This window comes from Prosopis cineraria, unplaced genomic scaffold, assembly GCF_029017545.1.
Source record: "Prosopis cineraria cultivar Desert tree isolate PC_DT_omini unplaced genomic scaffold, ASM2901754v1 PC5, whole genome shotgun sequence".
NCBI lineage: Eukaryota > Viridiplantae > Streptophyta > Magnoliopsida > Fabales > Fabaceae > Prosopis > Prosopis cineraria.
In genome coordinates this window covers 5,261,728-5,275,959 of record NW_026555336.1, presented here as the reverse complement: position 1 = coordinate 5,275,959, position 14,232 = coordinate 5,261,728, and the positions used below count along the sequence as shown (strand labels likewise).

The 14,232-nt window shown below is 35.6% G+C and overlaps 2 protein-coding genes and 1 pseudogene across 3 annotated transcripts; all 3 read right to left on the bottom strand.

Annotated features, from left to right (window-relative positions):
* Positions 1-3,097: 3,097 nt before the first annotated feature.
* On the bottom strand, positions 3,098-6,062 carry LOC129311960 (aluminum-activated malate transporter 12-like). The gene is made up of 6 exons (XM_054954479.1): positions 5,716-6,062; positions 4,951-5,091; positions 4,544-4,816; positions 4,332-4,459; positions 4,099-4,242; positions 3,098-3,955 (listed from the first exon to the last, which is right to left on the bottom strand). The coding sequence occupies exons 1-6, from the start codon at positions 6,017-6,019 to the stop codon at positions 3,314-3,316; spliced, it is 1,632 nt and encodes a 543-aa protein (XP_054810454.1). The 5' UTR covers positions 6,020-6,062; the 3' UTR covers positions 3,098-3,313.
* Positions 6,063-7,052: 990 nt separating this feature from the next.
* LOC129312238 (U6 spliceosomal RNA) lies at positions 7,053-7,170 on the bottom strand (annotated as a pseudogene).
* Positions 7,171-9,294: 2,124 nt separating this feature from the next.
* On the bottom strand, positions 9,295-13,955 carry LOC129311322 (MND1-interacting protein 1). 2 transcript variants are annotated; one of them, XM_054953552.1, is made up of 3 exons: positions 13,815-13,955; positions 12,054-13,715; positions 9,295-9,943 (listed from the first exon to the last, which is right to left on the bottom strand). In XM_054953552.1, exons 2-3 carry the CDS (start codon positions 13,713-13,715, stop codon positions 9,425-9,427), a joined length of 2,181 nt encoding a protein of 726 aa, XP_054809527.1. In that variant the 5' UTR covers positions 13,815-13,955; the 3' UTR covers positions 9,295-9,424. The 2 variants fall into 2 exon arrangements, with proteins under 2 accessions (XP_054809527.1, XP_054809528.1); XM_054953553.1 differs by having other exon boundaries at positions 12,054-13,736; positions 13,815-13,900.
* Positions 13,956-14,232: the final 277 nt, after the last annotated feature.

The window sequence follows — 14,232 nt, the reverse complement described above, 5'->3', positions numbered from 1 at the left end:
GTTGATGTATACATAACTTTGTCAATTTTATTGCTGAGCTTGTAAACTTATGATAAGTTAGATATTGTATAAGCAAAATGGCCACTAACCTTTCTATTTGAGTGCCCTAATTTTCGTGTCTTCTTCCTTTTGGAGCTTTATCAATTGCATATTCAAGAATTCTAATTTAATGCTTAGCAGCTTTTTTTTTTTTTTTTGGGGGGGGGGCCTGGTACTTATTTTTTATACAGCTAAGCATAATTTTAATAAGTCAGCACAAGGAGTAATAGTGTTTATGTACACATTAACCATTGTTAAATCCTTGTAATCATATTTAAAAATATAAGAATTAACATTATAGACATATGAAATTTAAGAAACTTGGAACAACAAAAGAAAATATAGGAATTAATACCAACATACGTTAAAAGTATATGGATCAATTGTTGTATTTTCCTTAAAAATTATAAGCTTTAAAATTTGAGTCTATGAGATTGTGAAGAGTTCTACACTTAATTTTAGTACTTTGCATGCACCTGGAGTGAAGCTGAACTGTTATAGATTCATGAGATAAACCAGACCCAATGGATGAATGTAGGATGTTTGGCTATTGAGTCTTTGGGCGCACGCAAAATGTTACTCAAACGTTGACTGTTGGGAGTGATCATTATTAATAAGCCATAATCTTAGACACAGAACATTGACTTTTGGGAACTATATTAATTAGAATGTTGATTTTGTTGAAATGTAGATTCAATGCATCGTGATCATGAAGTCATGAGCCAAATTGCTTTGTCTTTCATGGTAACTATCTTGGTTAATCACCCTTTACATTGACACCACTTACTTGGCATTCAAAAAGCTTTATTTTTAAAATTTTTTTTTTCAAGTAATACATGTAGTTTATTATTCTTTTTTTTTAAATTCAAATATATGTAATTTATTACTTCGTTCTGAGATACAGGGCAAAACTATGGTAAAATCCACTCAGCAGGAGTGTATTTGCCATCTTATCTAGTCTCTAACCTCTCAAACCTTTGTTGCTTATTTTTAAAAGTTTAAGTGCAGAGGGTGGTAAAAAAAAGAACAAGTCTATAGAATATGTAATTTAATGTACAACAAACCAAATTGTTAGCAGCCAGATGTTGAGACAACCAACTTAAGCCTGACTTTAGTTGAAGCTGGATTAATGCCAAGTTGAGATTCAGAAGCCGGAAAAGGTGATTCCAGATCTCTGAATTAAATTATTAAAGACAGAACCTGGAGTAGTTTGTAACTGAGTTGCTCCATTCGTAGCAGAGCCAGGTGTGTGTGTGTGTGTATCAAGCACTAAAGTCCTGTCCAGATGAAAATTGTTAGGATATGCACCTTGTGAGTTCAAAGTAGAACCAGAGTTTGATAACGTAACATGTTTTCAATTTTAACATTTTATGAGTTATTGGAGAAAGTTCAGATGGAAGAGATTGTGAGGAAACTAACTTGATTCAGGCGGCAGGTTTTTGAAAAACTGGCAAAGACAGAGATAGGATAACTAGCAAGAGTTTTGCAGATTATAGCCTAGCAACAAAGACTCAACTGATTTGAACGTAAATTATAGCCTAGCCTATTATGCAGCAAAGTGAAAGACCAATCCACAGCTAGTAACCGAGTTGAATTTACATTTATTTGATAAGAACTAGAGATAAATATGACAACAAAGGCAAATGACCCTTTACTGAGCTTCCCTTCCAAAAGAGTTCTGTTTACCCTCCTGTTTAACATATCAAAGATTGGGGTGAAGCCTAGGATAGACACCATTGCCTTTTGTAACATGAGAAATACTCGGTAAGTTTTGAGAAAAATTGGTTTACTAAATGTCCAGTTGGTGAAAAACTGAAACATCACCTGATAGGATCTAAGATAGATAGAGAGAAATAAGGAAGATAAATCTCTATTAATATATGAAATCAGAATCTAACTTCATAATATTAATAAAAAAACATAGAACTGATAGAAGAAAGTAAAAGAAATAAATCTATCGAGATAATATAAAACAAGAATCTCGTTATATATTTTCCTCAATAGCCATGTTAAGGAGAATCTCCAAGGGGCCAAAAGTCTCAACAATCTGTTTTATTCATGATATGCTTGCTTTTAAGTTGCTAAGCATATTTATAATTCTAAATACAACCTAAAATAATGAATAAAATCTAGATAACTGGATAATTAAATAAAACTGAATAAAATCTTCTAAAATCTATATCTATATAAAATCCTAAATAAAATTTAAAGAATTAAATATTTAAATAAAATATAAATAACTAGATATTTGGATAAATATATAGATATCTAAATAAATATCTAAATATCTATATAAAATCTAGATAATTAAATACCTAAATAAAATCTAAACAATATTATTAATTAGAAAATATCTAAAATAAATTAAAAGTAATATTTATTCATAATATCTATCTTTCCAGATCACCTATTATCTTGGAACTCTATCATCACCTATCATAACTTGGTAAGGTACTTTCTTTGAAGATTATTGGGGTCATAGGCGATGTGATTACCGGCACCAAGTATGAATACTTGTTTGAATCCCCTATTGAATCAGAAGTAGATATCAATATCATAGCTTGCACTTGCCTGCTGGATTTGTAATTCCGGAACTTTTGGCCTGTTGATGAGGTTGCATATAGGAACTAGGACTCATATCTGTGATTAGCAAGTCCAAATAGTGTGGCCAAATTTTCACATCACTAGCAGCTTTGGCTTTTTTCTATTTTCAGACCCATAAACTCCTATTCCCCTTCTGTCACAATGATGCTTCTATTTCTATTTCTCTTCAATTGAAACTAGCCAGATCAGTAATCATCTGATCTGCAGCCTCTGAATGCTTAAAACCTTGATCCTTGAGCCAATAACAGTGACTCAATGTCTGTAACTAAGAAGGGATATAATCTTTTAGGACACTGAAGAGATGAAAGGGTCACATATCTTCACATACACTGAAAATAGCTTCAATGTGCTCATTTTCAGAAACAGGATTGCCTATGGCTATCATCAAATCTAGTGTGCTCTTGATCTTCAAAAGACTAGTCATAGCCTACTTTGTATTTCCAAGAAAGTCATTGCATCTCTGAAAGGAATTTATTGAGCTGGCTTTTGATGGAAACAGTGGTATGCAAATGCAGTTTCCTACAACTAACAGATTAACTAAATCTGGCTACATAATCTTGCAATTTAAAGATATTCAGACAGTTCAGTGATTTATCTATATATCTGAAACTCGTCATCATCATCGTTGTTCATGTCCATGAAAGAATACACCTCTTAACGTCTCTCTAAATTAGTCTACTCCGTGAGATGGTAAATGGCTCTGAGTTACATCAACCCGGGGTTTCTCACAGGTGACGACAATCTCATCACCGGGTCTGTACTCTTTGAAGCACGCTAATCTCCCCAGTTCTTCAACTTCCTCGATTACATGGTCCAATTTTGCTATGGTCTCCACAAGCAACGAAGCGAAAGCAGCAAAAGGAAGAGCCTCAGAGAACTCAAGGCTAGTAATGGCGATTTTACTACTCAACTGGGGTCTCAAAACCTTTCGCTCTGATGCTTCCTTGGATTGCTCAGCACTGGGCCTTTTGTTCTTCCATTCGAGCGAGGCAGAAGAATCAGTTTTAACACTTGATAATGTCACTCCTGATGAGTTATTCTTCCTTGGCTTTTTCTGTCCTACTTGCGATGCTGCTGCTGCGGCAAGCATGTTGGTGGTCTTGCTGTCGTCAGAGCCAAGGAAGAGCCGAGGCTGAGACTTGATGGCAGTGTTGAGGTCTTGTAAGGCTTCATGAAGATGATCGGAGAGTATCTCCGGCGAGCAGTGCCGGCGGTTCCTTATGCTGTTGGCAAGTTCTATCAGTACTTTTGATACCTCTGTCGCCAGCCTTATGCAGGGGTCCTTGAACATGGCTCGAACCGATGGCGGAGTCTGAAAAAGAAAAAAAAAAAAAAACCGAACTTTGCAATGAGTATTTCCAGTACCAGAAATAAATTTCTCTGTATTAAATTCCTGAAATGTGGGAGCATTCTTGGTCCTAGGTAGGTTCATGCGTGATTCCTTGAATGCAATACCTGAATTTCTGTTCTCAGACAACCATGGAGGGCTACGACGGTGTACCCAAACTGGCGAAGAACAGCTCCAACTTTTACATACTGCTGCCATGGAAATCTGTGACAATACCTCGAACGCCTTGGCTCCCAACTCGCATGCAATGCCTACTCAACAGAATACACACAGACACACACACACATGAACAAGGATTAAGAATGATGATCTCAAACATGTGTGTATGTGTTAAAATTACCAGTGTTTCATCGGTGGATTTGGAGTCTAAAACAGCCTTATAACCCTTGTATATAGTATCCTCGGATGAAGATTTAACGTCCTCATTTTCTTGAATGACACCGTTTTTGAAGTACTCATTAACACAAGCTGCGAGATGTTGATATAATAAATCTGCGACAAGAAAGAACAAGGAAAAGAAAAAAATGTAGCGGTATGTTATATTATAAGTACCTTGGATGGAATCAGCGAGGCCTTGGAGCTTGAAGATGGTGGACTCATGAAGGTCTTGGCCAGACCAGTTAGGGAAAACGAGAAGGCTCATGAAAAGAGAGATGGCACAACCTATGGCGATGGTGTAGAAACGCTCATGAGCAATCTTCCTGACGTTGTCGACACGATAGCTTGTCACACTGATCAAATTGAAGGTCAAGAGGAATATGACCACACCATAATCATAGTTCTTCTTTATGTAGGGAATGAATCTCATGTATGTAGCTGCAGCTCCTGTTAAAAATTGTCGTTCAAAAGTCATTTTGAATTCAGAAAGTTGTATCAAAGAGCCAAGTACTGCCTGATTCATTTAGATCTGTCGAAGCATATGTGTGTGTATTTATATATGTATGTATGTATCTATATACCTATAATAAAAACTGAAGCTCCAATGGAAAGAGCTTGAAAGACCCGACCAGACGCTTCTGCAATATACTCTATAAGAAGTGCTAATAATCCAGCCAATAGTGTCCCCAATCCTCTGTTGAGCCCCTTGTATAACGTTGCCCCTGCAAACCCAACTCAGAAAATTCATTATCTTGTCAACTCAAGATTATGCATAACGTTGCCCCTGTTCATCAACTCAAGATTATGAATCAGAAGCAAAGGCAGAGAAAATCAATCTTGTCAAAATCCAAACGAGTTTTGAGCCGGTCAGAATACTGGTTCATTAAAATAGTGATTTAACTGCTATTAATAAAATTTAAAAATTATGTATGAAAAGTAAATATAGTTTAAACAATATTTTACTATGAACATATCATATTTATACTCTATCGCTCCAGCGTTATAATAAAACTATTTACTGTCTGTTACATGTAACCAAAATTATCATCAACTATGTTAAATTAATTGTCTAACTGCCAGACCAACACAAATTTCTATTATTAACTAAAATTACTAATGAATCATCAAATATATGTATAATAAACCACAAGACAAATAAAAACACAAAATAACATATATAATTTTGGGTTATTGAAATTTTAAAAATTGAAAATTGGTTCTTGACTGGTTTTCCACCGGACCAGTTCACTTCCTCTCTGGTTCTGTACCTTAACCAGACTAGACTACAGGCCGGTCCGGTGCAGTTCTAATGACACTGGAAAAAACCAAACAAGAGAAGGTGTGACCTGCAGTGAATTCAAGGACAACAACGACGGTCATGACGGCCCAGATGGCATTCTCGCCAATCCCTTTGAAGAGTGGTTCCAAGAGATAGAGCAAAGAGACGACCGTGAGAGCCAAACCCACTTTGATTGCATGAATCACTCTTCTGGGATCTTCACGTCTCACCTTCCACGTTGATTTCCATGCCATTCTCGGCATCCTCTTCATCTTCTCACCTATTCTGTTCATCCTCTTCTTCACTTCCCATCCCATAATCTTCTCACCCGTTGCCATTTCCATCTCTGCATGAACTAACTTCGCCACCATTTTCTTGTTCTGGGGAGTCTAGACGATGCCAGAAGAATCCCAAGTTTCTTCAACAAGCATGCCTGAACTTTATACTGGTGTAGTAGAGAGAGAGAGAGAGAGAGAGAGAGACTCGGGTGATGTCATTTCTGCACTCACATGCATTCCATTACACAACGCTTTAAGAGGTGAGTTTTTCACAAGTCTTAGAAGTCAACGCATTGCAGAAATATACTGATTTTTGTTAGAAAAAGAAGTTTAGTGGGAGTGGTTAGAAGCTTCTGTGATCTGCTGGTAATCGTGGGGTGGCTAGATAAATGGCTCCAATTTTGTTACAGAAATTATCAGGAGCATATTTATCATTCTGTATCAGCAATTCATTAATAATGGTGAATATCACGTGTTACATACACAGAGGTACGATAGAGGCACAGTAGCTACTTGGTTTAGCAAGTTCAACAAACAGGTAACTTCTTTAGTACCCACCTTTTTTGGGAGTTTAGTTGGATTAAATTGTCCTGAAATCCCCTTACATTTTTTTTTTAATCTAATTAAAAGTTTCAGTTAAACTCGAGAGTTTATCAATATCAAGGCATGTTTTTGTAAATATACTTACAAATCCGTCCCCCACTAACATGACCTTATATTAACAATGTGATTCGAGATCATCTTTGTCGGTATTATAGGATAGCTGGATCAAAGCCAGAGGTTCACGAGAAATGAAACAAAAATAACGGCCCATGTATAAGGAACCGTGTGACTGGGGACTGTTATTTTGTAAACTTTATGAATCAGAGTCGTCGGCTGTGTTTATTTTTGTCGTTATTAACAGTATCTGTTGTTCTCACAACAGTTGGGTTGACAATTTTGCATGAAAGGACGGTTCTCTCGTGCATTGTCAACTTCTCCATTTGAATTTACGTCTTCGATTTCACCACATGGCACTATTTTTCAGTTGCCACCTGCTTCTCTTTGCTTTCTCATAATTCCTTTTTTTTTTGGATTTTTTATTTTATTTTATTTTGTTTTTGGGGTCAGGATTGTACTTCTTCTTAATAAAGGTTTGTATTTCTTGATTTATGCATGTCATCCTTATTATACAAGGGTTATGCAAGGACCAAGCAAGTCTTTTATGTATCATTCAAATTTTATTAGATATCTCTCAATAAAATAAAATTTAGACATGACCACGGTTTATAAAGTGTTAGTACAAAAAATTGGAAAAAAAAAAAAAGAGAATGACTAGTTGACATTGTGAAAGTTCTTAGAAAAAAAGAACATTAATTGAACAAGCTGAATTCTCAGGTATTAGCAGGGGTGTATCTACATGTGAGGGTGGGCACATTTACTTGGAAAAAATTGCATGTTAGTGTAGAAAAATTAATACTTTGACTTCACAAAATTTAGGATTTTTAACCCACTAGAATATTTATCTTCCTCACTTAAAAAAAAATTGAGAGAATTACAACTACATCCCACACAAAAAATTTAATTACTACAAGAATAAATAATTTATAATTGATTGTGTTATCAAATGTTAATGGTGTTTAATTGTATTGTCAATGAATTTCTTTATATAAAACTTCAATGAACGTTGATGTAGTACTAAAATTTAAAGATATTTCTATATTTTAAATAGAAGAGTCCAAATATAAATAGTTAATTTTATTTTATTTAATCTTAAAGTTAAACATATTTTATTTAAATAATAAATTTTTAATTTTTTTGTTATTTTTTTAAAAATGCCCCCCCTAACCGAAGGTCCTCAGTCGGCCACTGGGTATTAGCCCAATTACTCCAATACCTACGTACTGCTGGAAACATGATCTTAAATATGAAGGATGATTACTCAATACTCTTGGATAGGCGATTTTAATACTTTAAAGTGATATTCCGCCAAAAAAAAAAAAGGTATGAAATATTCGTGAAAATCCAGTCTTTGTATGTCCAAACAACATGCAAACAATAACGTTTAGAGAGAATAACAATTAAATTTTAAATGAAAGAATTAATAACAGTCAACAAAATTACAAACCTCTATTTAGATAATTATAAATTTAAGAATTTTAATTATAAATAAAATATTTAAATTTTAGATATAGTTTTCAATTTACATTTAGAATTCCATATTCACAGGCCATTTTTAAAAAAAATTTATTTGAAATTTAGCTACTATTAATTTCCTCTTTTAGAACTTTATTATCATCCCCCTAATGTTTTCCATACCAATACACACATATGGGTTACTTTGATTTATTCATGATTAAGACGTTGAAAGTTGTGGAAGGAGAATACTTCCTCCGCCCCATTTACAGACACATTCTACAATATTTATTTAATTTTATTTATAAATTATGCTACAGTTTTTATATAGGATTAATATGTAATTTAAATTTTAAATTATAGGTTCATAAATGATTTAAACCATAAATTTTTAAAAAATATATAAATTTTAAATAATTAAAGTTGAGATAATTTTAACCCTACCATTAAATTTCAATAAACGTCCATTAAATTGAGACTTAATATATGATTTTTATTAGATTTTACTCTCCCTCTCTCATTATTTGGTGAAAATTATACTAGCTTTAATTCCACATATGTTTGTCTAAAATTTACAATGGAAGTAAAATTGCTCCACTTTAATGAATGTTTGTCTAAAATTTATGGTGGAAGTGAAATTGTTCAAATTTTAATTCTTTACAGTTCAAAATATATATTTTAAAAATTTAATATTCAAATCACCCCTAAACATATAGTTCAAGATTCAAATTGCATATTAATCCTTTTAAATAATTAAAATGTTTTTCTAAAGGTATATATAAAAATTTACATACTTTTATTCCTTTTATATTTTTGTATTAGTATTGATAATTGTATTAGTATTGATAAGGTTGATAGGAATGATTTATAAAAAAAATCAAAGGAAGTAAATCCTTTTAAAGTAACTCCTTAATACTCAGCAGGTAAGCCTGAATATTTGATTTGTAATATAAATAAGCTAGCTCCTGCCTTGAGTAGGAATAATCACTTATTATTAACACCCTAACAGTAATTTTAAAAATCCAAATGCTAATTACTTTCAAGATATGGAAAAGGCTATCCACATCACATTCGATATAATGCAGTTGCAAAACTGCATGCTTACCAGAATGCCAAAGCTAATTTCAAGTCATCCTTTATGGGTCATTTTTCTCAATTGCCGTAATTTTATACAAGCATCAAATGGTCTATTTTTTTGTTTGGGAAAGCATTGACATGCCTATTTCTTATTTTCAGCAGCAACGGAAGAAAAGTTTGAGATATTCCTGGAGACGAGCTAGCGCCAGGACTTGGCTTTTATTTACATAAATCCTGATTATGATGACTTCCCACAGCATAAGGACAAGTATGAAAATTCATAGCATATATTAAAAAAACTATCAGCTACGAACTTGCCCCGAATACACGAATCCTCTGCTCAATTGGAACACAACAGCATGGACAGGCAGCTTTGCCCTTTCTCCCATACTCATCACTGCAACTAGCACACATAACTTGGTGAGCACAAGGCAAGAAAACAACAGAGACTTCATCTTTCATGCATATTATGCATTCCCTATCACAGTTTACTTCTTTATCTGAGTATGCCTCCAGTTTATCTAATTCTTGAAGCATCTTAGCAATTGTCTCTCTTTGGGGCTTTGCACTCTCAGACTCGCTTGCAGGTGAAGTATTTGATTGATTTAGAAACTCAGCAGACTGAGCAGATGATTTTAAGCGTGAAAGCTCCTGCTCAAGTCTTAGGAGATCATCCTTGTGCCGCTGGAAATCTATCTCTATCTTTAGGCGCAAAGCCTCAAGCTTCCGCTTATTTTTAGCCTCCACTGCTTCCTTAGCCCGTCGCTCCTCCTCAACTAATCCTAAGGCTTCCTCTTTAGCCTTCAACTCTTTCCTCCACTTGACCTGCCATAAGAGTGTGGCAACACAACTGGCTCAGCAGATGCACTTAGGGTATATTTGGGAATGGGGAAGGCAAGGGAATGGAATCCAAAGAAGGAAGGGAAGAGAATGAAGGAAAATGAAAGGTTAAGTGGTCGTTTCATTCCCTTTGTTCAGGGAAAACTTGCCACTCCAAGATTCCCCAGCTAGGGGTACTTAAGCTATAAAAGAGAGAGAACTATGAAAGACTTTGGAGGGTTGGTTGACAATCTTCAATCATCCCTCCCTCTGTTCAGGAAAAATTTCCTCCTTCATTCAGGGAAAAACTCCTCCAATCACCCCAAAATGGTCATTTCCTTCCCATTGTTCAGGGAAAATTTCCCCCTCCAAGATCCTCCAAAATGGGGGAACTTAAAATTATAAAGGACAGAGAACTATAGAGGACTTGGGAGGGTTAGTTGACAATCCTCCATCACCACCCCCGCCCAACCACACACACACACACAAAAATCCTTTACATAATCTCTCAAATGAGGAATAGGTTTCCCGGGAAACCTTCCCTTCTCCCCCATATTCCCCCATCAGAACACACCTTTAGAAAAACAACAAAGAAGCACCAGACAGAAACAGCAGTTTTCACAGAATCAGATTTATATTGGAAATAAATAAGTATAAATTTGTTGTATCAGGTTGAATGCTGGCAAAATCATATAATAGTATACTATTCAAAGAGACTTGAGTGCCGTTAATAGAGGGAAATTTCAGGAATACCATTATCATATTAGCCGCGATTAAGCACATAATCCATTTTCAGCATTATGGACGAGAAAACAAATATATAATATGTATGATATGGGATCATCAGTGACATCAGTTCTCGACACGCCAATATAAAAATACACAGATAAGAAAAAGTTCCATTGCTGATAACTGGGGACCAATTTATCTGCAGAAATTATCTCCAAAATATCAGTAAAATTAATGTCAACTAAATGGAATTCAACTTTCTTTTGGTTTCAAACTGGGTATAATAACATTAAAGGTAGAAAGAAATATAAAATCTATTTTCAATTTTTCACTCAGAAAATAGAAAATTAAAACAAGGCATAAATTAGATCTTGATTGAAACAATGATGATAAATATACTTAAGTTCAAACCTGCAATCACACTGTAAATATGTATCTCAACACATCATTACGAGTTTACTTTGATTAGCGTTTGTTGAACATGATAAAAAATCATAATCATATTAAGAATCCACCTAAACAAAGATCTCAGTTTCCAATAAGAATATAGTGTTAAAAAAATAGTGGAAAGAACATGTTCACGTACTACCTGTTCCCTTTCACTAGCTCAAATAACATAAAGGTACTACACATTAAGCATATTGAAATATGTTTCCCTTGACTTGAGGAAGTATTAGCATACGATATACTATGAAACATTATACCAAACTATCATCTGAGAGATGGTATTATCGTAACTTGTTTAGAGACAAGTAAAACATCACATTACATCATAACCTAATCAAAGATCTCGCCTTAAGGAATATCTTCTATGCTAATTGGAATTTAAGGTTGAAACCCATGAAGCAAAGTACATCATATTCAAGTACATTTTTGCTTAATTTGGTGGTGTAAAATTGAACAAGCATTGAGAAACACATTATCCCAAAACCCCGAGCACACATCTATGCACATGCAAACTACAAGACATTCTAATGTCCAAAATGGAAGGAAATCGATACTGATTCATCTTTCTAAAATCACATTTGATAACCAGTCACTTGTTATTCTAAATAAATGTAAGTCCTATATAATGTAAGACATGTTGAACAGCACATTGTGGACTCTAATTTCAAATTTGATTCAAACATGAAATCATTCACACGTATGAAGAAAAGAACTTCATGTAGAAACTAGAGGTCACAAGGTGACAATAGTAAACCACCTTTTTTATACCTATCCAGGATGCATTTTAGACATCTGATCTTGAAATTGGTTATATTTGTTGTGACATTAGGGATGCAAATGCATAGGAATACTTCACCTTTTTATGAGGTATGTGTGAATGGCATTGTTGATTAATAAACAAATTTTGATCAACCAATAAAAAGGATGGTGGAGCGCACACCTCAGCATCTTTCCGACGCTGTTTAATCTGAACCAATTCTTCCTGCATCTCCAGTATCTTCTCTTTCTCACCTGAAATCTCTTGCTGTAGCTGAGCTTTCTGTTTTTCCCAAGCTACAAGCCTCTTCATGCACTTTTTCTCCCTCTTTGCAGCTTGCAAGCAAGTCATGACTGATTCTGATGCACTTAATTTGGAAGCCTCCATCTCTGCTTTAATTTCTGCATTCTCTGTCTCAAGCTGTCTCACAGCTGCATTTGCACGGTCCACTTGACCACTGGCCCTTCTTAAAGCATTCTCCATCTCTGAGAGTCTTTTCATGGTTGTGTCCTCCAGTGCCTGTTTCCCTTTCTTCAATCTCTGAGTCTCCTCTCTTTCCATCCTCAACATTTTCAGCTCAGTCAGATCATTGCTTAGCTTTCTTGCGGCCTGCATTGCCTTCTGATGGGCCCAATCTTTTCGTTCTTTTACCTGTTTCTCAAGATCCTTAATCTGACGAAATAAAGTGACTATCACCTCATCTTTCTGATCTTCTGTCACAGACTCCAGATTCTCATCAAGATTCAGATCACGGAATTTGCTCAACACTGAGTTCACAGAATCATTGTTATTCAGATTCTGAGAATCCCCAGACTGCTCTGTTGGGACATCAGTCCCTGATACAGCTGGAGATTCCAAGCTTGGCAAAGTGCTATTGCTGGGAGAGGCCTTGGCCTGTGTCTGAAATTGTTTTGAATTTGCCCTAAAACCAGCAGCAAACATTGCAACATTTCTTTTCAGTAAAGACTTCATTGAAGGAGAAAGATTAAACCTTTTTGGAAGTTCAATATCTCTTCGTAAATTCATCTCAGCGCTATAAGAGAAGAACCCATTGAAGGGGAGATCTGAGCCTCCCCCGTTTCCAAATCCCCAACCCCCGTGAAACCTACACAGGGCAGGGGCCAAAACACCAACTGAATTGCTAGCCTCAGAGGCACTAGGATCTGGACAACCATTACCTGAAGCAGGAAGCACTGGAATTTCCATGGCACATGCCCGTCCTACATGAAGATCACTCATAAGCAAACACCACATGGCATCGCCTTTACTCAAATGTGGCCTGACTTGTTGCAGCAAACAGACCATGCCTGCCAGAGAGCACTCCTCCAACTGCCTCAAGTCAGAGAAAACAGGATCGGACTCATCCGAATTGCCATTACTACTAGTACTGGTACAATCACAGTTACTATCCAAATAAGCCAACGAATTATGTAAAATATTGGTGAGCACATCCATTCGACCATAACAGTGCCCATTTCGCAATATTGCTTTGATAGCCACGTCCTCGTCGTAGCCCAATGCAACAAGCTTCGATACAGCTTCATTATATAAATGTTCCAAGTTTTTCAACAGAATTTCTTCTAATTGTTCTTCGGTGCAGTAACCCCAGCCGGTTTCCTCAACATTAAGGGAAAAACTAGGGTTAAGGGTAGGATTAGAGTTGGAATTTGGATTTTGAGAAGAATCGTTGAGAGCAAGATGGTTTCTCACAGGCTTCAGGCTTGATTCCAGTATAGATTTGGAAATGGGAGCCTTGTCGAGATAACAGCAGGAATCCATATAGGGTTTGGATGATCGAGGTCTCCGATTCGCTCGGAGGTGCTTTTCCCTCACAGTGCAACCCATCTATCAATTTATATATACAGGCTTATGCGAGAGGAAAACAGAGAGATATACAAATAAACATGAAGAATCAGAATATGAGGGGCGACGAGAAAGACTCACAGACGCGGATAAAGAGAAGATCGTCGTCTGAGTCGCTTCTGAGTATCGCTGTAATTAAAAGAGAAGAGAGTTGTCAAATTTTGTTATCTACAAGACAGCATGCAGAGATGAACAATAGTATACATTTATGTCTCGAACAACTTCATCCTTTTTTGGCCAAAAAAGGCAAAGCTTTATTCTTTGCCTGTGGTTAGGTGTTTTTGGGCCTTTTTTTTTTTTTTCCGGTTAGTGTTTCAGTTTTTTATAGTTCAGTCATCGATCTTTTCGTCACCCTTGTTTGAAAATTTTGCTTATTGAGAGTTGAGACCTTGTGAAAGTTTCTCTGGATGGCATCACATTCTTGGGTCCATTATGAAGGGTCCACGGTCTAAAACAAGTGGCGGATGGATTGGTGCCTAACAGCAAGTATCATGCCTAT